Source organism: Erpetoichthys calabaricus, chromosome 2, assembly GCF_900747795.2.
Source record: "Erpetoichthys calabaricus chromosome 2, fErpCal1.3, whole genome shotgun sequence".
Classification (NCBI taxonomy): domain Eukaryota; kingdom Metazoa; phylum Chordata; class Cladistia; order Polypteriformes; family Polypteridae; genus Erpetoichthys; species Erpetoichthys calabaricus.
Window position 1 is genome coordinate 42,512,679 of NC_041395.2, and position 24,370 is coordinate 42,537,048.

Genomic DNA, 24,370 nt, shown 5'->3' on the forward strand with positions numbered 1-24,370 from the left:
AATCACGTCCTGCCCACATCCCACTCAGCATCAACAGTTTAGATGTGGAGACTGTTAGGAGTACCAAGTTCCTCGGTGTGCACATAACTGAGGAACTTACGTGGATACATAACACCTTATCACTAATAAAGAAAGTCCAGCAGAGACTACACTTCCTGAGGCGGCTGAAGCGAGCACGTCTTCCCCCTTCCATCCTCACCATGTTCTACAGAGGCACCATTGAGAGTGTTCTGACCAGCTGTATCACTGTCTGGTATGGCAACTGCAACATATCCGACCGCAAGCGCTTGCAAAGGATAGTGAAGACAGCAGAGAACATTATTGGGGTGCCTCTCCATTCAGTACAGGACACATTTTACAAACGCAGTGTCCGCAAGGCCTGCAGCATTGTGCAGGACCCCTTACACCCCTCACATGGACTTTTCACACTTCTGCCATCCAAGAGAAGATACTGCAGCATCAAAGCCAGATCTGCCAGGTTGCAGGAGAATTTTTACCCCCAAGCTGTTAGACTCCTTAACGCCAGGCTGCCCCCTGGGACCTTCCACACGGCCTCAACCACCTCTAAAAACAGAATTTTTATAACTGCGAGCCACTGTCCTGCAAAGACAAGTCTGCAGGTAGACAAGAACTGAAAATCTCCTACTGACCTTTAAGAATTTTGACACTCTTGTTATCCTTCTGCTGTGAAACATTCTGACCTGTCATTGTTTACACGTCTTAAACAACTATTATCATACACTGATCATTTCTGTATTATCTATATCTATTATTTATTTATTTATTATATTACATATCTTACACATCGATATTGCTGCTACTTCTTTGTCTTGTCTTTCAACAATGTCTTGTCTTGTTTATGTTTTAATTTTAATTTAAATTTTAATTTAAATTTTAATTCTATTTTTAAATTATTATTTGCACGTCATGTAACAACACTGTGGACCCTGAGCTTCACAATTTTGTCTATCTATATACTTGTATATGGTTGAGATTACAATAAAGTTCACTTTGACTTTTTGACTTTGACTTTGAATACAAAAGCCTCAAAACTTGTCAATGACTTATTCTGTGGATCTCATTTGCCAAAATTGACGGTCAGTGAAAAGTGTTCCACTGTCAGCAAATGGCAGGCAACTTTCAAGACACTTCAATGAAAAGGCACTTAAATTGAAAAATGCCACACATTTAGAAGATACAGCTAAATAGTCTGAAAAATTTTTCTTCTTCTTTCGGCTGCTTCTCTTAGGGGTTGCCACAGCGGATCATCTTCTTCCATATCTTTCTATCCTCTGCATCTTGTTCTGTTACACCCATCACCTGCATGTCCTCTCTCACCACATTCACAAACCTTCCCTTAGGCCTTCCTCTTTTCCTCTTCCCTGGCAGCTCTATCCTTAGCATCCTTCTCCCAATATACCCAGCATCTCTCCTCTGCACATGTCCAAACCAACGCAATCTCGCCTCCCTGACTTTGCCTTCAAACAGTCCAACTTGATTTTAAATATGATCAATAATCTTAATATATTTAGAATGATGCATCTTTGTAAAGTTTTTAACAGGGGATCTCCCTTCAAATGTTTACTTTGCAGTAGGTCTACACTATAACAATAATAATATTACTATCACACGGTGCCATGACTTCAGGTTTGATTGCCAGCCTGGTCTGTGTGTCTATGCAGTTTCAATGTTCTCCCAATGTGTATGTCACTGAGTGAGCGTAACTTGAGATATTGTTTATTAGAAGTTTGCCATTAAGGTCTCTCAATTGCCAAAATCTGTTTATTAACAGAGTTCAAGTAATGACTTAAACAGTATTTAAAAAAATATGTAAAATAAGAATTACCTGAAAAAAAAAACACTTTCAGAGTTTCAAAATGGGTAGATCTCATATAGCTCATAGAAGGAGATATCAAAAATAAATATAAAATAACAGGATATGCATGCAATGATCTTACTGCTCACAAAAGGAATCTCAAAAATAAAAAAGTGTTTTTGAAATTAAAAAAACATAACTAAACTTGTTTCAGGTTAATGGCATCACAGCACACTTGTTATTTGATTCTTGCATTTTTTGATTATATTGGAAGCCTTGAACTCTCGCATAACAATAAGAAAACAAGAGTTTTGTCACAGATAGTAAAATTGTATGCATTAAGTTGACAGGTACAACATGAATTACATCAATTTCGAACACTATAAAGAAAAACTGTGTTTTTACACTTGTCCACATTTTTGATGAGTAATGCAAAACTAAAAAAAAATGTAACAAAAACTAAAAGTTGGTAACTGAAAAACTAAAAATAAATGAAAAAGAATTAAATAAATAAATGAAAATAAAACCTAAAACACAAAATTAAAAACTAAATAAAAACTAAAACTAAAGCATATCTTAAACCTAGAAAATCACTCTTTACATGTTATAGGGAAAGGGAGACCCTCACAATCAAATGGAATTTTAACCAGCTGAGGTACTAACCCCCTGGGATGCGAGTTTACTGAAAAAAGAGAGCACTGATGTTGAAAACAAACATAAAACATTAACCTTCAAAGGAAAAACAACCTCACTTACAGTAATCTAAAGCTTAATACCAAAGCATTTAAGATAATGAATAAACAATAGGATAATAATATATCCAATAGAAGAGTAAATAAAAGGAGAGGAGTCTAGTTTGTGTATGGGTGTGGAAATTCCCCTTAGTGGATTCCACAGACTTGCAAATCAACAAAAGAGCACAAAGTCCAGCAAAAAAATTAACTTCATCCATATACTGTAAGGTACCAATATGATTTTCATACCATTCTCTGAGTGTACACCAGTGATTCTCAACCCTTCTAGTCTAAGGCTCCACATTTTATCAATTTTTATTCACTGATAACTCATTACAATCAGTAATTTTAAAGTAAATGAACCAGCATTTTTCTGTGAATGGCACACATTAACAAATAACAGTAAATATATAGTCAGCATTTAAATACAGTGTACATAACAGATTAAATACACACGGTATTCACCTTAAAATTACTTGACACATATGTATTTAATACTGGAACAAATGTAGTTTTGATTTGTCTTTTCAATAGGTAAACTACACTTATATCTGATTTTCACAAGTTTGCCAGAAACAGGGGTAAATAAACAAAATGCAATGAGTAATATGTTTTATTATGCTGAGGCTGACTTGTCAATTTTGGTGCAGATATCTACTGCATAAGGCAAGACAAACTTTTTTTGCAATCGTGTGCGCTTTCTTATATTTGGCAATTGAATGTGCAATGAGATGATGCCCTGACTGCATGCTGGCTTGTTGTACAAACATACTAAAATGTTTTTAATGAAGAGTTAAGATTTGAATTATTCATTTTAAGAAGTCGAACAATTTAGTTCTTTAAGTGACATATTTTATTTTTAAATGTCTTTGCTGGGGCGGCACGGTGGCGCAGTGGGTAGCGCTGCTGCCTCGCAGTTGGGAGACCTGGGGACCCGGGTTCGCTTCCTGGGCCCTCCCTGCGTGGAGTTTGAATGTTCTCCCCGTGTCTGCGTGGATTTCCTCCGGGTGCTCCGGTTTCCTCCCACATTCCAAAGACATGCTGGTTAGGTGGATTGGCGATTCTAAATTGGCCCTAGTGTGTGCTTGGTGTGTGGGTGTGTTTGTGTGTGTCCTGCGGTGGGTTGGCACCCTGCCCGGGATTGGTTCCTGCCTTGTGCCCTGTGTTGGCTGGGATTGGATCCAGCAGACCCCCGTGACCCTGTGTTCGGATTCAGCGGGTTGGAAAATGGATGGATGGATGGATGGATGTCTTTGCTGCTGAAGGACTCATGAATTTGTTTGGAAAAATCGCACCACAGATAACCACAGAAAATGCATAATGGCTGTTGCTCACCATACCTCAGAAAATATGGGTTGTATGTTCTTAAAACATTCCAATTTCATTCACATTGTTAGGATGAATATTGTGAGTCTAATACAAGGCATTTGAGGAACTTGTCCCTACTCACTGGCTTTCCTAATGAAGCAATGGCATTTATTTTTAAAACTAAAGCTGATGACACATTTAGGGTGTTCAGCAACCCACATTTGGGGTAAAACCCACTGGTTGAGAAACACTACTTGACAACATACCAAACCTGTCTATCTCTGATTCACTCGTTGTACTTTGAGAGAGCTTTCTTTAAATGATCAAGTCAAGCAAGAGAAAGTGCAACATAAAGTTAACATTCTTACCATATTTAGCCCTGAGTGCATCATATTCTGAAAGAAAAAAAAATTAATCTCTGGTTACACATTAAGCACCAAAATAATTAAGATGGATAACAAATATGCATTTTCTTATTTTTGGAGAATTCTGAAAGATTATTAGAATAAAATGAAAACAAAACAAAACAAAAAAATACATAAAATACAAACATACATAGAAAATAAAGCGTTTTCAGAACTGTTACTGAAATGTATATATTTTCAGATATTTTCTTTAGGCTTTAATTGCACAAGTTTTTATTCCAATGCTTTTTACTGTTAAAAGTTGTTTCTTTTTAAACTCAACCTGTTCTCCAATTGCAAAAAAATGTACAAATGTTTTCCCAAACCATTCTGAAGTATCTCATATATCTACGCTGTGCTGTGAGCACACATTATGAACTGTGCTTTTTGTGTGTCTCCCCACCTCTTGTATACTGTCCAGTGTGACATTATAATGCTTTTTAAGAACCTGTGTGATGCTCGTGTTTAGCAGATCCAAATGTGCCAAAACACATTCCTGTACCTAACATGTACTGTTGAATTACACTGATTTTATTCTAATTTGATACCATTAAATAACTATAATTACTAGGACACCTTTATCTCTGGAAAAGACACTAATCCTCACTTGACTTGTGTAAGGTTAATACTTGAAGTGCACCTTGATGAGGATCCTCTTTTTACCCTGAGGCTGCAGTAACAGATTTGGAAAGAAACCTTGCAAAAGATACTCCCATTTGTGACATTAAAAGGCAATGACACACAATGTTTCTCTCTCCATTTTGCCTGAAAATAAACTGAGGTAGCATGGATACCTGCCTTTCATCAGTTACTGCTGGACTCCACTCCACTAAAGTCTTCAATAACCCTAAACTACACACAGTGTTAAGAAAATTGACATAATACAATGTTCTTGTTTTTTTAATGCCACTGCTGAAAGAATATTACCTGTAATTGTTCACATAGAGAGAATAATAAACTACTGAGCATAATGTTGAGACTTACAGTGAAATCAAACAAAGTACTTTTCAAAAGCAGGTGATTCTTGGTGTATTTTTAGGCCTTAGGAGTAATTATATCCCAGTTGCAGACAATTGTATTTTCTTCTCATGTGTTCTTGCAAATGACTCAGATTTACATTATTTAATTAAAAAAAAAATGCTAAATATATTTAAAATAATTCATATTATGTGCTCTTCACATTTAGCTTCTGTTTTTTGGGATTTTGTTAAAAGTGAATGTTTTATATACTGTGAATTTAAACGTGAATACATACCTTCTTTCCATTTCTTACTGTCATCACGCTTGACTAAATCATCTGTAATAAGGTAAAATGAAGGAAAGGAAGTTTAATGTAAAATTTTTTGAGTGTTTTTCAATTCATAAATGTGATAGCCGTTTGGGACATAGAGGATTAAGGATGGTGACCTTAAAGACAGTTCACACATGCAGACATTCTTCCACTATGTACTTGCCTAAGGTTCAAGGTTTTTATTTAGTCATGTTTAAAGAAGAAAATGTGAAACTTGCCTTCCTAGTTGTATCTAATAACAGACAGTAATGAATAAACACAAACAAATAGAGAAAAGACAGGTTAAAAACTGGAATATTTTAATCATTTGAAAATTAGATTCTTTGCTAACCAGTTCTAGCTGTGTGATAGTGCATTTTTACCTAACATGGTTACATGATACCAGTGTTATTAATGTTAATGAAAACTAAAACAAAAATATGTTGTAAATGAAAAAAAATCATCATATCCCTGAATGAAAACTAGATCTAAATAAAAAAACAAAAAAAAAAAACAAAGTTGAAGCTATTTTTTGTCATTTTAACTTTCACCACAATCATCTTTGTGCATAATGTATACACAAGTGTGTGGCTGCTGGTATACTTATTAAATAATATTTAAAACCTGTCTGTGCAGTCATAAATTTAGTTCGGAATGATCATTGATTTGTGTGCATGTGTTAAGTATCCCTCACTGCTGGCATCTGAGACTGTGGATTTTATTGGTCTTTTCATCTATTAGTCAAGCTTTCCCTTCTAGAACTGAATACAAAAGCCTCAACACTTGTCAATGACTCATTCTGTGGATTTCATTTGCCAAAATTGACGGGGAAAGTGAAAGGTGAAAAGTGTTCCATTGTCAGCAAATTGCAGGCAATTTTCAAGACACTTCAATGAAATGGCACTTAAATTAAAAAATGCCACATATTTAGAAGATACAGCTAAATAGTCTGAAAATTTTTTCTTCTTCTTTCGGCTGCTTCTCTTAGGGGTTGCCACAGCGGATCATCTTCTTCCATATCTTTCTATCCTCTGCATCTTGTTCTGTTACACCCATCACCTGCATGTCCTCTCTCACCACATTCACAAACCTTCTCTTAGGTCTCCCTCTTTTCCTCTTCCCTGGCAGCTCTATCTATCCTTAGCATCCTTCTCCCAATATACCCAGCATCTCTCCTCTGCACATGTCCAAACCAACGCAATCTCGCCTCCCTGACTTTGCCTTCAAACAGTCCAACTTGATTTTAAATATGATCAATAACCTTAATATATTTAGAATGATGCATCTTTGTAAAGTTTTTAACAGGGGATCTCCCTTCAAATGTTTACTTTGCAGTAGGTCTACACTATAACAATAATAATATTACTATCACACGGTGCCATGACTTCAGGTTTGATTGCCAGCCTGGTCTGTGTGTCTATGCAGTTTCAATGTTCTCCCAATGTGTATGTCACTGAGTGAGCGTAACTTGAGATATTGTTTATTAGAAGTTTGCCATTAAGGTCTCTCAATTGCCAAAATCTGTTTATTAACAGAGTTCAAGTAATGACTTAAACAGTATTTAAAAAAATATGTAAAATAAGAATTACCTGAAAAAAAAACACTTTCAGAGTTTCAAAATGGGTAGATCTCATATAGCTCATAGAAGGAGATATCAAAAATAAATATAAAATAACAGGATATGCATGCAATGATCTTACTGCTCACAAAAGGAATCTCAAAAATAAAAAAGTGTTTTTGAAATTAAAAAAACTTAACTAAACTTGTTTCAGGTTAATGGCATCACAGCACACTTGTTATTTGATTCTTGCATTTTTTGATTATATTGGAAGCCTTGAACTCTCACATAACGATAAGAAAACAAGAGTTTTGTCACAGATAGTAAAATTGTATGCATTAAGTTGACAGGTACAACATGAATTACATCAATTTCGAACACTATAAAGAAAAACTGTGTTTATACACTTGTCCACATTTTTGATGAGTAATGCAAAACTAAAAAAAATGTAACAAAAACTAAAAGTTGGTAACTGAGAAACTAAAAATAAATGAAAAAAAAAATTAAATAAATAAATGAAAATAAAACCTAAAACACAAAATTAAAAACTAAATAAAAACTAAAACTAAAGCATATCTTAAAACTAGAAAATTACTCTTTACATGTTATAGGGAAAGGGAGACCCTCACAATCAAAGGGGATTTTAACCAGCTGAGGTACTAACCCCCTGGGATGCGAGTTTACTGAAAAAAGAGAGCAATGATGTTGAAAACAAACATAAAACATTAACCTTCAAAGGAAAAACAACCTCACTTATAGTAATCTAAAGCTTAATACCAAAGTATTTAAGATAATGAATAAACAATAGGATAATAATATATCCAATAGAAGAGTAAGTAAAAGGAGAGGAGTCTAGTTTGTGTATGGGTGCAGAAATTCCCCTTAGTGGATTCCACAGACTTTTAAATCAACAAAAGAGCACAAAGTCCAGCAAAAAATGTAACATCATGCAAATAGTGTAAGGTCCCAATATGATTGTCATACCATTCTCTGAGTCTACACTAGTGATTCTCAACCCTTCTGGTCTAAAGCTCCACATTTTATCAATTTTTATTCACTGATAACTCATTATAATCAGTAATTCTGAAGTAAATGAACCAGCATTTTTCTGTGAATGGCACACATTAACACATAACAGTAAATACATAAGTCAGCATTTAAATACAGTGTACATAACAGATTAAATACACACGGTATTCACCTTAAAATTACTTGACACGTGCGTATTTAATACTGGAACAAATTTAGTTTTGATTTGTCTTTTCAATAGGTAACCTACACTTATATCCGAGTTTCACAAGTTTGCCAAAATCAGAGGTAAGTAAACAAAATTCATAGAGTAATATGTTTTATTGTGCTGAGGCTGATTCGTCAATTTTGGTGCACATATCTACTGCATAAGGCAAGACAAACTGTTTTGCAATTGTGTGCGCTTTCTTATATTTGGCAATTGAATGTGCAATGAGATGATGCCCTGAGTTCATGCTGGCTTGTTGTAAACACATACTAAAACGTTTTTTATGAAGTGTTAAGATTTGAATTATTCATTTTAAAAAGTCAAACAATTTAGTTCTTTAAGTAACATATTTTATTTTCAAATGTCTTTGTTGCTGAAGGATTCATGAATTTGTTTGGTAATATCGCACCACAGATAACCAGCGATGGCTGTTGCTCAGCATACCTCAGTAAATCTGGATTGTATGTTCTTAAAACATTTCTATTTGGTTTAAGTTTTTGGGATGAATGTTTGAGTCTAATACAAGGCATTTGAGGAACTTATCCCTGCTCACTGGCATTCCTAATGAAGCAATGGCATTTTTTTTTAAACTAAAGCTGATGATGCATTTAGGGTGTTCAGCAACCCACATTTGGGGTAAAACCCACTGGTTGAGAAACACTACTTGACAACATACCAAACCTGTCTATCTCTGATTCACTCGTTGTACTTTGAGAGAGCTTTCTTTAAATGATCAAGTCGAGCAAGATAAAGTGCAACATAAAGTGCTACATAAAGTTAACATTCTTACCATATTTAGCCCTGAGTGCATCATATTCTGAAAGAGAACATTTAAGATCTCTGGTTACACATTAAGCACCAAAAAAATTAAGATTGACAATTATGCATTTTCTAATTTTTGGAGAATTCTGAAAGATTACTAGAATAAAATGAAAACAAAATAAAAAATAAATAAAATACAAACATTCATAGAAAATAAAGTATTTCCTGAAACAACTGTTACTGAACTGTATATATTTTCAGATTTTTTCCTTAGGTTTTAATGACACTAGTTATTATTCCAATGCTTTTAACTATTAAAAGTTGTTTCTTTTTAAAATCAACTTGTTCTCCAATTGCAAAAATCTGTACAAATGTTTTTCCAAACCACTCTGAAATAATAATTCATACATTTATATAGCACTTTTCTCAGTACTCAAAGCACTATCCACACAGGGAGGAACTGGGAAGCGAACCCACAATCTTCCATAGTCTCCTTACTGCAAAGCAGCAGCACTACCACTGCACCACCTGTGAAGTATCTCATATATATACACCGTGCTGTGAGCACACATTATGAACTGTGCTTTTTGTGTGTCTCCCCACCTCTTGTATTCTGTCCAGTGTGACATTATAATGTTTTTTAAGACCCTGTGTGATGCTCGTCTTTAGCAGATATTCCTGTACCTAACTTATACTGTTGAATTAAACTGTGTTTTATTCTAACTTGATACCATTAAATCACATTAAATAACTTTAATTACTAGGACACCTTTATCTCTGGAAAAGACACTACTCCTCACTTGACTTGTGTAAGGTTAATAGTTCAAGTGCACCTTGATAAGGATCCTCTTTTTACCCTGAGGCTGCAGTAACAGATTTGGAAAGAAACCTTGCAAAAGATACTCCCATTTGTGACATCAAAAGGCAATGACACACAATGTTTCTCTCTCCATTTTGCCTGAGAATAAACTGAGATAGCAAGGACACACTGTAAAAAAACCAACTTCAAAAATGTTAATTGAGCTCGACTTTAAAAGGTAAATGAACTAGCAGTTCATTAAAATGTTGAATCAACTTTAAAAAATAATTAAATTCAGTGTTTTTAGCTTTGTGTTATGGAAATGTGCGAAAGAAAGTTTGGGAAACTTATAATTTATGTTTATAACTGGTTTTGATACTCCACGATATTGCACATGCTCATTGCATTCTTTGATGCTCTCATGTTAGGAGCCATTTTGGGTTAGGCAGAAAATCAACAGTTTTGGAAATGTCTGCTGTGGCAGAATGAAAGCAGCAACAACCTATGGAATTAAATGACGGGTTTAATTAACACCAAGAATCAGCATCTCATTAAGAAACTGGTTGGAGTGAAATTGGTTGGAGTTTGAATTCCCAGTTTAATTGGTCATCTGTTGGCTCGTTTCATGTCTCATACCTGTTTGGCTGTCATTTAATGAAGAAAAGAATCAATTCAGGAGACTGAAGCCTTAAAAAACAGGGCTAAAGAAAAGTAGTTAATTAGCAGTGAAAACTGGTCATTTATTAGAAAAGGGTTAGAATGAAAACCTGTTGCCACTGCGGCCTTCCACGTCTGGAGTTCGACACCCCTGGGTTAGGGTAATTTCTCGCTAAAGTAAGCGTTGTTACTTTCTCCATCGTCATTTTCTTCAGTTTCTCAGAGAGAAAAGCGCTAATACAAATTCTTTATCAGATTGAAACGACAAGGCGATATCTTTAGGTGTAATAAGGTAAGGTTACATTAATCTGTTTAAGTCACACGTTATATAAACAATTTTGATGAATATATATTTAGAATTTAATAAAGACTAAAGTAAAAGTATTCAACATGTCGAGGGTTCGGTCTGTTTGATGTGGTTTTCCCCGTGTATGAAGTTTTAGTTCCAGTTTGTTTTACAAATGTTGAATTTCTCCTATTTAGTACAGTGTTATTTATCACTTTGAAGGGTGTTCGAGTGTGAGCACTCTTGAGAGACGTAAAGTTCTCTTGTAGAAAACCTGGGATCCCGAGAACTTGTGGTCTAAATGGTTTGAAATTGGGACTTTGAAGATTCATATCTCCAAAATGAAAAGAAGTGTTATTAAAACCAACTGTAGACAAATCGACATTTTCCTAAAACTTGTTTATAAGCGTTACTTTTTCCAGAAATGTCCCAATTTTTGTAAAAATGAACAATAGTTCTCAAAACGCAATAGAAGTACGAAAATTGTGCAAAATACACATAAAACCGGTACCAATGTATAGAATACAAGTTGTGAATTTTGTGTACAATTTTAAACAAAATTACATTTTTTGTGAACATTACTGATTATTTTTAAATCACCTAACACTCTTTTAAGATTCGACTTGATGACGGAAGAATGATGAAATGTGACTTGGGTGAACAGAAAACGTCACCGCTTATGTCAGACATGCATGCTCACCCTGGCGTGCTCCAGTTTGTACAGTACACGTCGGAGAAGACGAAAAAGATACCGGACGTTGGGAATGCGCAGTGGTTTTGTTAGTAAAATAGATTTCATCTGGCATTATTTTCTGGGATGAATCGTAACTGCATTTTGGCCAAATTCGGATCGGATCGTCACTTTGTTGTTTCCTGACGGTCTCAGGCCTAGCCTGTTCCAAGGTTATGGACCAGTTTTCCACTGTCGCTGAGATTGGCAGAATCTTCGGGTGTCAAAGTGGGATGCATCTGTTCAGGACTGACTTTTGGGTAGCTCTGTCATCTGAGGGTTAAGTTTTTACTATCTTTTTAATATTTCATTTTATTCCATATTTTACATTGCTTTGTGACATTTGTCTGTGAGGCACTTTATAAATATATTTTTACTTTTACTGTTTCATTTTTAAAATAACGCATAATTTACATAGTGTAAAGTCAACTACGTAAAAGCTAAGACAGACAGCAACCCAACATTAATTTTTTTGAAGGTTAATGCCTAATGTGCATTTTACGTATCATATTTTGCCTTTTTGTTTAATCGAAGACCCTTAGAAAGACGTATAAAAAGGCCCCCGATTTCTGTAGCCTAGCGCTACAGCTTCTCAAACGGTAGGTATGCATTTCAAAAATAAAAGACCCCAAATATAACATGTCAGTATTGCATGTCATTTTAAAGGTCTCCGTTTGAATAAAAAGGCAAAATATTAGTTCTGAAATGTACTTTAGGAACTGAACTTCAAAAAAAAGATTTGTGCCTGTTTTATCTTTAACGCAGTTGACTTTGCATTGCTATAACTTTTATGCATTATTTTAAAATTTTATTTAAAAAAGCAGTAATGGTCACAAGAAATGTAAAGGCTATCAGAAAATTCACAAGTGCTATTCTATATATTGGTGCCGAATTTGTGTGGTATGCACCCATTTCGGATCGTTTTAGGATTTTTACTGCGTTTTGAGAACTATTTTTGATTTTTACAAAAACAGGGATATTTCTGTAAAAAAGGAATGCTTGTAAACAAATTTGCATAGTTGGTTTTAATGCTATTGCTCTTTTTGTTTTGGAGCTACGAAGCCTAATAGTCCGAATGTCAAACTAACTTTAATACGGTATGAATGCAATATGTGCAGGTGTTCTGTTTCCCATATTGAAATTCTTGAGATTGAAGACCTAAATGATTACCATCCTTTGACAGCTTACAGAGTTGGAAGGAGGGTACTGATTTCTCTGAAGAGATTTGTCATTCATTGATTGTTGTTTTTATTAAAAGTAAGTAAACACATTTTTAATATTTATAGGACAGTAGTTATTTTGTAAATAAAACTATCAGTTTGAGGTGAGGCCTAGAAGCAGAATCCTGCATTTTTTTTTCTGTTTAAAGTGAATGGTTCAAAATTGCCTCTGATTCTTTTTAAACGCACTAATGTTATTTATTTTGAGAGGTATGAATTAACTATGAAGTCATTAGAGGTATTTTGACAGCATACCAGTGTCTTTTTTAATTTATTTTTTTGAGAGGATCTGAATAGGGTGAATGACTGCCTTAGTTTAAGCTCTCATAAGTTATTTCTGACTGTTTATTTCTAAATTATTTTTTGGCTTGTCGGTTTTATATTTAGCCTTGGAAGTGCTGTTTATCAGTGCCATGATTTTCTTGGAGTCACAGCTTGTATACATGTTATTCCACACTCTTATAACAATCATGTATTTGAAACATTTTTCTTTCCCCCCACAGATGTTGCTGCGTGTAATTATAGCTCCTAATAATATAAGGAGAGTTCAGGTTTCAGAAACACCTGAGTCAGTGGATCAGCTAAAAGAAAATCTTAAACAGAAATTGCAGCTGAAAGATGACTTTTTGCTTCAGTTTGAAGATCCTGAATTTGGCCATGAACTTTGCAATTTGACTGATATATCAGATCTTCCTTCAGATAGGGCAGTATTGAAAATAGTTTGGAATACTCTTGGAGAATCGGAGGAGATGTCTTCCATATCCTCTCTGGACACTGCTAGTTTATCATCCTCCTCATCCACTAGTTCACACCAGAGTTCCCTATCAGTACTGTGGATCAGCGTGAGAATGCAGAGCAGTGGCCTTGTCCATTGCCTATTCCATCATTTTCTTATGATGTTGAGTTGAGACTTTCCAAAGGGAATGATATATATAGAGAAAATAAAACACTTCTCACTGTACCACGAGAGATGAAAATGGATATCTTAGATAAAATAGCCGAAGCTGCTTTTGCCTATAAGGCCTACCCAAGCACTAAAGAAATAGAATTGGTGGTCATTTCACTAATTGAAAAATATCCATGTCTTAAAGATGCAGGGTCAGAACAAGGTTATCAAGGGTGGGCTGTGAGTCTTAAATATAAATTAGGAAATTACCGCCAGAAATTACGAGCAGCAGGCTGCACAGAGGTAACTATAAATCATAAAAGGAAGGGAGAGGACTGCAAACGTCCTTTCAAAAAAGCAAAAAGAGCTGAAGTTAATTTTCTCCCAGACAACTCAACTAGGAATACTGATGAAACTTTAGAAAAGGAAAGGCAGGCTTTAGAAGAGGAGATGAAGAAGAAACTTCCCAACATGATATTTATTACCTCAAAAATGGAAATTACATTTTCATTGCGCAAGAGAGAGATAGTGGAGGAAGAGCCTCTGGTTCAGAATGTCAAAAAAAGATGGCCTGCACTATTCTTGCAAGAACAGGTAGGTTATATTTTTGAGCCTACAGCATTTCTATTCAAAAGTCTCTTGAAACATTAATGCAGTAGATTATATACATAAGTACCAAATGTAGCAGTCATTTGAATTAATGAACACCCTTTTGCTACAAAACTAAAAAGACAAACATGTTTTACCAACAGATATGTGCAGTTTTACAAAATCACAAGAACTGAGCTAAAGAAAACTTTCTTTTCATCCTTGGATACACATTCGGCAAAGCAGATTAAGTTGTACAGAGCAAGAAAGGGAGTACTTGGCGAGGATATTCAAATCCTTTTGGACAGACTTGATGAACAGGTAATATTTTTGTATTCTCTAACAAAGAGCTGAAATAGATTCATTGACTTTAAAAATTATCAGTATTGTAAGATGCAAATCTTATACATTGTTGTGCTATTGCTAACAACACAGCAAAATTGTAAAAAAAAAAAATTGCTTTTATTTTATTCCTCTTTTTATTGACTAACCAGACCACTGATGTTCTTGTACATCGAAAACATACAGCTCTTCAAGGACTCACATTATTTTTGAGGGAGAAGACTGATATCCTGCTGAGGACTGGTAATCGATCTTATTGTTTAAGCAATAGGAAATTGACAATTAACGATCTAATGTTATCTGATGAATTTTAAAGTATTTTATATGTTTTTCACACTAACAGTAACATGCATGTTTTAAAAAACAAAGATTTGTCTCGAGACAGAAAAGACTGCTAATGATAGTCTGCATTTATCTCCACATGTTTGTCACATGGTTTTTTAACAGTATTTTTTATTGCTTTTGGCTAAATCAAGAGAATGTAGTTTTACTTTGGTAAGGATTTTGCCATATTATATTGTATCTTATATTGTGTTCTATTTCACAAATTTTCTCTTTTTACTTCAGGAAACAGACCCAGAGGAAAGTTGAACCCAAGGCCTGAAAGTGGGTATCTTCATTATTATTGAGGACGATGTTGCCATTGTCCATTCCAACCCCAATATTGTCAGAACAGGCATTGTAATGGAGGAGCAGATTGTGCTGGATAAGCTGCATGATCTGCCCAGTGCATTTGCACTCCTGTTTGGCTTACTCTATGTACTAAATATTGACTATCACAGGGAACTAAAATATACTTTTGAGGTGATTCAGAAGGTGTCTATGAACCTAGGATCCCAGTGCTCTGCAAGAATCCAGTCTCTGAAAAACAAACTTCTGCAATAATCACAGATACCTTTTGATGTTTGTCAGTTTCAGTTTAATTGTTTCCACATTTATTTCTATTTTGTTTTTATTCCTAAAGTACTCTTAGCATAAGAGAAAAAAATACGTATGGTTTATAAACAAGTAGTGTGTTTATTCCTGCTGAAAAGAAACGTTCATCAGATGTGAGAAAGATTAGGGAAAACAAGTACAGTATATTGTTTACTGGAAATTGATAATGGCTCAATGGCCATATGTTGTGATCTCATTCTTCTTCTTTCAGCATGGAATAAGTTCCTTGTTCCTTGTGTGTTTCAAAGTGTTGTGAAAGGGTGGCAATAGGTTGCAAAGGTGGGGGGGGGGGTGTCACTGAGATTGTACTGGGCAGCAGTCACTCCTGGGTGAGGCATTCAGAGAAGAGAGAACCACATGAGCATAAACAGAGATCCGCTACATTCTAGCGTTACAATGATAGATTGTGTGTGTTGCACAAATGTGCTGGCTATCCCAGAAGGGAAATTAAGAGGACTGCTGGTGCAAAGTGAAAGAGAGGACCAGGGAAGGTTGGCATAAGGCTACAGGATTACTTGACCAAGACCTGGAAACATATTGCCTTGAATTGGCTTTTGGTTGCCAATTAGTGAGGGACTCCTGGGAAATCTAGCAGGGTGGGACAACGCTGATGTTTCCTTTCATCGGCAGGTGGCATGCAATTGTGCTGTTAAGAAACGGACCATCTAAGGGGGTATTAGTTGTCCTGGACTTGCTCAGTATCAGAGAACCTGGCTCCAGTGATTTCATGTCATCTACTGTCAGGTGATTCTACAACCTCATGCCCGCCCTCCCAGGTATTCACAACTTCCCTCTAGAGGATCAGGCCTCCATGTCATGTGCTGGGTCTAGGAGAACAAAGCTCATATCAAATTTATGTCCACCCTACTGCATATACCTCAGTTACCAGAGTTGCATGTTCAAGCCCTCTACTGCTGGTTTGGCTCTCTTTCTCTTCTTCAAAGTTTATGCAGAAGTTAAAGCTTTCCTGAGCCATGTTAGTGGTGCCCATGTTCCTGACAAGCCCTTGCAAGCATGGCACCCCTTCACTCTGTTCAAAACTGCATTTTACATTTTTAATTCATTACTGATTTAATGGTTGTTGTTGAACAACATTGACCAAATTTTCTTTTTATTGGGCTAATCTGGGAATAGAAACTTTAACTGAAGAAGATGCCTTTAATTTCTTAAGCATAAATGCTCAGTCTTCTAAACTGACACACCAAAAAATTTTTGACTTTATTTGCTTTTGTTTTGGCTCAAAACTCATTGATAACCTTATTTTTTCAAAAATAATTAATGGAATTGATATTTAAAACAGGGCAGCACAGTGGCGCAGTGGTAGCGCTGCTGCCTCGCAGTTAGGAGACCTGGGTTCGCTTCCCGGGTCCTCCCTGCATGGAGTTTGCATGTTCTCCCCATGTCTGCGTGGGTTTCCTCCAGCCGCTCCGGTTTCCTCCCACAGTCCAAAGACATGCAGGTTAGGTGGACTGGTGATTCTAAAAATTGTCCCTAGTGTGTGCTTGGTGTGTGGGTGTTCTTGTGTGTGTCCTGCGGTGGGTTGGCACCCTGCCTGGGATTGGTTCCTGCCTTGTGCCCTGTGTTGGCTGGGATTGGCTCCAGCAGACAGTATATAAAAGCATTTTGCAGTCTTGTTGACTTAATAAATTATTTTTTTTCAAACTTTTGTGTTGTCATTTTTATTAGATTTCTTTAAACAGTTTTACTTAAATAGCTATTACAAATGCAGAAATGTATGTTGACTTAACAACCAGTAGTATTTTCAAGTGTACTCAACTAATGGGCATTGAATATGAACTGATAGTAATTATTAAGTTAAAAGCAATTTCTATACACAAAGATTAATTTGTCTAATAAATTGACACTCATACAATACCAACACTTAAAATGTTAGGTATGCTGAACTACAAGATGAGGAAACCTTTGTATTACTTACAAAATTGAGTTTATGTGACCAAATTGCCCCAAAGTTGAATTAACTTTAAAAAGCTGTGCAGCTGGTTGCTTTATTTTTTTTTAAGTTTTCTCAACTTTAATTTTTTACAGTGCACCTGCCTTTCACCTGTTACTGCTGGACTCCATTCCACTAAAGTCCTCAATAACCCTAAACTACACACAGTGTTAAGAAAATTAACATAATACAATGTTCTTGTTTTTTTAATGCCACTGCTGAAAGAATATTACCTGTAATTGTTCACATAGAGAGAATAATAAACTACTGAGCATAATGTTGAGACTTACAGTGAAATCAAACAAAAGCAGGCGATTCTGGGTGTATTTTTAGGCCTTAGGAGTAATTATATACCAGTTGCAGACAATTGTATTTTCTTCTCATGTGTTCTTGCAAATGACTCAGATTTACATTACTGTATTTAATTAATAAAATAATGCTAAATAAATTTAAAATAATTTTATGTGCTCTTCACATTTAGCCTCTGTTTTTTGGGATTTTGTTAAAAGTGAATGTTTCATATACTGTGAATTTAAACGTGAATACATACCTTCTTTCCATTTCTTTTTGTCATCACGCTTGACTAAATCATCTGAAATAAGGTAAAATCAAGGAAAGGAATGTTAATGTAAACATTTTTAAGAGTGTTTTTCTTTTCATAAATGTGATAGCCGTTTGGGTCATATAGGTTTAAGGATGGTGACCTTGAAGAGAGTTCAAACATGCAGACATTCTTCCACTATGTACTTGCCTAAGGTTCAAGGTTTTTATTTAGTCATGTTTAAAGAAGAAAATGTGAAACTTGCCTTCCTAGTTGCATCTCATAACAGACAGTAATGAATAAACACAAACAAATAGAGACAAGACAGGTTAAAAACTGTAATATTTTTAATCATTTGAAAACGAGATTCTTTGCTAACCAGTTCTAGCAGTGTGATCGTGCATTTTTACCTAACATGGTTACATGATACCAGTGTTAAAAATGTTAATGAAAACTAAAACAAAAATGTGTTGTTAATGAAAAAAAAACCATCATTTCCCTGAATGAAAACTAGATCTAAATAAAAATGAAAAAAAAAAAAAAAAACAAACAAAGTTGAAGGTATTTTTTGTAATTTTAACTTTTACCACAATCATCTGTGTGCATAATGTATACACAAGTGTGTGGCTGCTGGTATATTTATTAAATAATATTTAAAACTTGTCCGTGCAGTCATAAATTTGGTTAAGAATGATCATTGATTTGTGTGCATGTGTTAAGTATCCCTCACTGCTGGCATCTGAGACTGTGGATTTTATTGGTCTTTTCATCTATCAGTCAAGCTTTCCCATTTAGAACCGAATACAAAAGCCTCAACACTTGTCAATGACTCATTCTGTGGATTTCATTTGCTAAAATTGACGGTCAGTCAAAAGTGTTCCACTGTCAGCAAATGGCAGGCAATTTTCACTACACTTCAATGAAAAGGCACTCAAATTAAAAAATGCCACACATTTGGAAGATACAGCTAAATAGTCTGAAAAATTAAATATGAGGAGGAGTTGTTAAGAACAATGAATACTCATCCCCAAATTCAGGCATTCACACATAGACTTATCTTGTTCAACTGGAAGAATCCTAACTCTCCTATTCTAAGTCAGTGGGTAACTGATGTTATATACTATTTGAAACTGGAAAAAATCAGATTCGCACGTAGAGGATCTGTGCAGAACTTTTTCAGAATCTGGTAGGATCTAATCAATAACATTTTAGAATAAGCATTTAAAGCACTGAGGAAGCAGATTCTCTCCCCATTTCGATTTCTTCTCCATTTATCTTTATTTACTTATTAATTCATCTATTTACTTATTTTTACTAGCTTTACTTGGCTGGCCATGCTCTCTTTCTCAGGTGTGGGGGTTGATTTGTTTTCAATCCTATTTTTGTAAAAACTGATCAATTTGTATGTAATGTTGTGTGATTACAATAAAATCAATAAAAGAATATAAAAAAAAAATTCAGGCATAATTTAGGCTGAAAAAAAATTGGTATCTTTATACATCAAAGACGGTAAACACATCAGCCATTTTACCCTACTTCAAAATAGATAATGCTCATTTATTGAATGAAACTTTTCAGTGACAGATTATGCAGATGCAGAGCATGCAGTCAATGTTATCAACTAAGGTGACATTAAACATACTGTATGTGCTTAGTTTTAATGAGGTTATTAGTACTGATATAAAATTATGAGCGGTGTGGTGTTAGAGGGAACATTCATGCTACACTATCATGATGAACTGCTCTATGTTAAATATTTCATTGATAGCAAATGAATGACGTGCAATAATCTTAATATATTTAGAGTGATGCAGGTTTGTAAAGTTTTTAACAAAGGATCTCCCTGCAAGTGTTTACTTTGCAGTAGGTCTAGCAGATGAATAGCCATTGAATGGTTGAGGCTGCAAAACTGATAATGAAATCCACACTTATCCTATTCATTGTTACTTATTCTAAGTGTCTTGGGTAACTGTAACATCAACAATTATTTTCCATCATGCAACTGTTGAAAGTTTTCTTTTTTCACCTGCTAGTTTCTTAATTTAATTTAATACTTTGACTTTCAAATATTTATTAATGTTTGCTACTAGTGTGTATCCTGTGTTAGTGAAGTCATCTTTGCTTTTATTTTTATGGTATTCTTTTGACTATTCTGAAGCACTCTGAACATTTGAAAGGTGCTATAGGAATAAAATGTTTTAATAATAATAAAAGTAGCAATAATAATATTACTATCACATGGTGCCATAAGTTCAGGTTTCATTGCTAGCCTGGTCTGTGTGTCTATACACTTTTAATGTTCTCGTCATGTGTATGTCACTGAGTGAGCGTAACTTGAGATATTGTTTAATAGAAGTTTTTTCGTTATGGTCTCTCAATTGCCAAAATCTGTTTATTAACAGAGTTCAAGTAATGACTTAAACAGTATTTTAAAAAAATATGTAAAATAAGATTTACATGAAAAAAAAAACTTTCAGAGTTTCAAAATGGGTAGATCTCATATAGTTCATATAAGGAGATATCAAAAATAAATATAAAATAACCGGATATGCATGGAATGATCTTAATGCTCACAAAAGGAATCTCAAAAATAAAAAAGTGTTTTTGAAATTAAAAAAACTTAACTAAACTTGTTTCAGGTTAATGGCATCACAGCACACTTGTTATTTGATTCTTGCATTTTTTGATTATATTGGAAGCCTTGAACTCTCACATAACGATAAGAAAACAAGAGTTTTGTCACAGATAGTAAAATTGTATGCATTAAGTTGACAGGTACAACATGAATTACATCAATTTCGAACACTATAAAGAAAAACTGTGTTTATACACTTGTCCACATTTTTGATGAGTAATGCAAAACTAAAAAAAATGTAACAAAAACTAAAAGTTGGTAACTGAGAAACTAAAAATAAATGAAAAAAAAAATTAAATAAATAAATGAAAATAAAACCTAAAACACAAAATTAAAAACTAAATAAAAACTAAAACTAAAGAATATCTTAAAACTAGAAAATCATTCTTAACATGTTACAGGGAAAGGGAGACCCTCACAATCAAAGGGGATTTTAACCAGCTGAGGTACTAACCCCCTGGGATGCGAGTTTACTGAATAAAGAGAGCAGTGATGTTGAAAACAAACATAAAACATTAACCTTCAAAGGAAAAACAACCTCACTTACTGTAATCTAAACCCTAACACAAAAGCATTTAAGATAATACATAAAAAATAGATAATAATATATCCAATAGAAGAGTAAATAAAAGGAGAGTAGTCTAGTTTGTGTATGCGTGTGGAAATTCCCCTTAGTGGATTGCACAGATTTGCAAATCAACAAAAGAGCACACAGTCCAGCAAAAAATGTAACATCATCCATATAGTGTATGGTTCCAAATATGATTTTCATACCATTCTCTGAGTCTACACTAGTGATTCTCAACCCTTCTGGTCTAAAGCTCCACATTTTATCAATTTTTATTCACTGGTAACTCATTATTATCAGTAATTTTAAAGTAAATTAGCCAGCATTTTTCTGTGAATGGCACACATTAACAAATAACAGTAAATACATAGTCAGAATTTAAATACAGTGTACACAACAGATTAAAAGGGCGGCACGGTGACGCAGTGGTAGTGCTGCTGCCTCGCAGTTAGGAGACCCGGGTTCACTTCCCGGGTCCTCCCTGAGTGGAGTTTGCGTGTTCTCCTTGTGTCTGCGTGGGTTTCCTCCCATAGCCCAAAGACATGCAGGTTAGGTGGATTGACGATTCTAAATTAACCCTGGTGTGTGGGTGTGTTTGTGTGTGTCCTGCGGTGGGTTGGCACCCTGCCTGGGATTGGTTCCTGCCTTGTGCCCTGTGTTGGCTGGGATTGGCTCCAGCAAACCCCTGTGACCCTGTGTTCAGATTCAGCGGGTTGGTAAATGGATGGATGGATAACAGATTAAATACACACGGTATACACCTTACAATTACTTGACACGTGCGCATTTAATACTGGAACAAACTTAGTTTTGATTTGCCATTTCAATAGGCAACCTACACTTATATCCGATTTTCACAAGTTTGCCAAAATGAGGGGTAAGTAAACAAAATTCATAGAGTAATATGTTTTATTGTGCTGAGGATGACTTGTCAATTTTGGTGCAGATATCTACTGCATAAGGTAAGACAAACTGTTTTGCAATTGTGTGCGCTTTCTTATATTTGGCAATTGAATGTGCAATGAGATGATGCCCTGAGTGCATGCTGGCTTGTTGTACAAACATACTAAAATGTTTTTTTATGAAGAGTTGAGATTTGAATTATTCATTTTAAAAAGTCAAACAATTTAGTTCTTTAAGTAACAAATTTTATTTTCAAATGTCTTTGCTGCTGATGGATGCATGAATTTGTTTGGTAGTATCGCACCAAAGATAAACACAGAAAATGCATAATGGCTGTTTCTCACCATACCTCAGAAAATATGGGTTGTATGTTCTTAAAACATTTCTATTTGGTTTAAATTTTTGGGATGAATGTTGTGAGTCTAATACCTGTATAAGGCATTTGAGGAACTTATCCCTGCTCAATGGCTTTCCTAATGAAGCAATGTCATTTTTTTTTAAACTAAAAGTGATGAAGCATTTAGGGTGTTCAGCAACCCACATTTGGGGTATAACCCACTGGCTGAGAAACACTACTTTACAACATAGCAAACCTGTCTATCTTTGATTCACTCGCTGTACTCTGAGAGAGCTTTCTTTAAATGATCAAGTCGAGCAAGATACTGTGTATCAAGTTAACATTCTTACCATATTTAGCCCTGAGTGCATCATATTCTGAAAGAAAAAATTTTTAATCTCTGGTTACGCATTATGCACCAAAATAATTAAGATGGATAGCAATTATGCATTTTCTTATTTTTGGAGAATTCTGAAAGATTATTAGAATTAAATGAAGACAAAACAAAAAAAAAATACATAAAATACAGACATGAATAGAAACTAAAGTGTTTCCAGAAACAACTGTTACTGAACTGTATATATTTCCAAATATTTTCTTTAGGTTTTAATGGCACTAGTTATTATTCCAATATTTTCTTCTCATGTGTTCTTCCAAATGACTCAGATTTACATTAATTAATAATAAAAAAATGCTAAATAAATTAAAAATAATTCATTTTATGTGCTCTTCACATTTAGCTTCTGTTTTTTGGGATTTTGTTAAAAGTGAATGTTTCATATACTGTGAATTTAAACGTGAATACATACCTTTTTCCCAATTCTTATTGTCTTCACGCTTGACTAAATCATCTGTAATACAGTAAAATCAAGGAAAGGAATGTTAACATGAATTTTTTTAAAAGTGTTTTTCTATTTTATAAATGTGATAGCCGTTTGGTACATACAGGTTTAAGGATGGTGACCTTGAAGAGAGTTAACACATGCAGACATTCTTCCACTATGTACTTGCCTAAGGTTCAAGGTTTTTATTTAGTCATGTTTAAAGAAGAAAATGTGAAACTTGCCTTCCTAGTTGCATCTAATAACAGACAGTAATGAATAAACACAAATAAATAGAGACAAGACAGGTTAAAAACTGTAATATTTTTAATCATTTGAAAATGAGATTCTTTGCTAACCAGTTCTAGCTGTGTGCATTTTTACCTAACATGGTTACATGATACCAGTTGTCACACACGAGCGCTTAGGAGACTGTCAACAAGCCCAGAGGTGAGTGAAGGTGTATAGGATGAAGGGTTGTTTGATGGTATTGATATCTCTTTCCCTAACTTTTCAGAACCAAAGAAGACAAATAAGCATTCACCACTTCACATTCCAGAAAATGGCTGTCCATCCACTATTCCATCCTCCTAGTCACTTCCGGCTCCCATTGATGACATCACTTCCGGCCCTCCTTTGATGGCATCACTTCCGGCTTCCGATGATGATGCCAATCCTGTCCTCCCATGATGACATCACTTCCTCCTTAATTAATCAGCAGCCATTTTTGTATAAAAGCACCTTCAAACTTCTGTATTTTGTCGAATACCTGCATTTAATACAGTTTGACCAAATTGCTACCTGTTCCTAACAATATAAGGGGCCAATCCCCAACTCTTTATATTTGTTTTTGTGACTTCTTATCACAATTGGCGTAGTCAGCAATGATCGAACGTTGTTCCAGGATGTCAGAGGGACAAGATATCAAAACGGTACTAAACACCCTAGTAGCCGAGATTGAAACTTTGAAGCTGGAGCTTGGAGACACCAGGACCAGATTGGCGGAATCGGAAGCTTGGGAAGCAGCAGCAGTAAGAGCAGAAACATCGCGGTCGGTACCTCCTTTACTTACTCATTTAAC

The 24,370-nt window shown here is 34.9% G+C and overlaps 1 protein-coding gene across 3 annotated transcripts in view; it reads right to left on the reverse strand.

The window, feature by feature from the left end:
* LOC114669633 (uncharacterized) overlaps positions 1 to 24,370 on the reverse strand; it is a 362,584-nt gene that overhangs the window by 261,520 nt on the left and 76,694 nt on the right. For all 3 annotated transcript variants that reach the window (XM_051922294.1, XM_051922295.1, XM_051922296.1), the window contains exons 20-25: positions 23,278 to 23,319; positions 22,819 to 22,845; positions 18,035 to 18,076; positions 9,118 to 9,144; positions 5,518 to 5,559; positions 4,227 to 4,253 (exon numbers count right to left, since the gene is read on the reverse strand). In XM_051922294.1, coding sequence (XP_051778254.1) covers positions 4,227 to 4,253; positions 5,518 to 5,559; positions 9,118 to 9,144; positions 18,035 to 18,076; positions 22,819 to 22,845; positions 23,278 to 23,319 — 207 coding nt within the window. The remainder of the gene's footprint in view (positions 1 to 4,226; positions 4,254 to 5,517; positions 5,560 to 9,117; positions 9,145 to 18,034; positions 18,077 to 22,818; positions 22,846 to 23,277; positions 23,320 to 24,370) is intronic.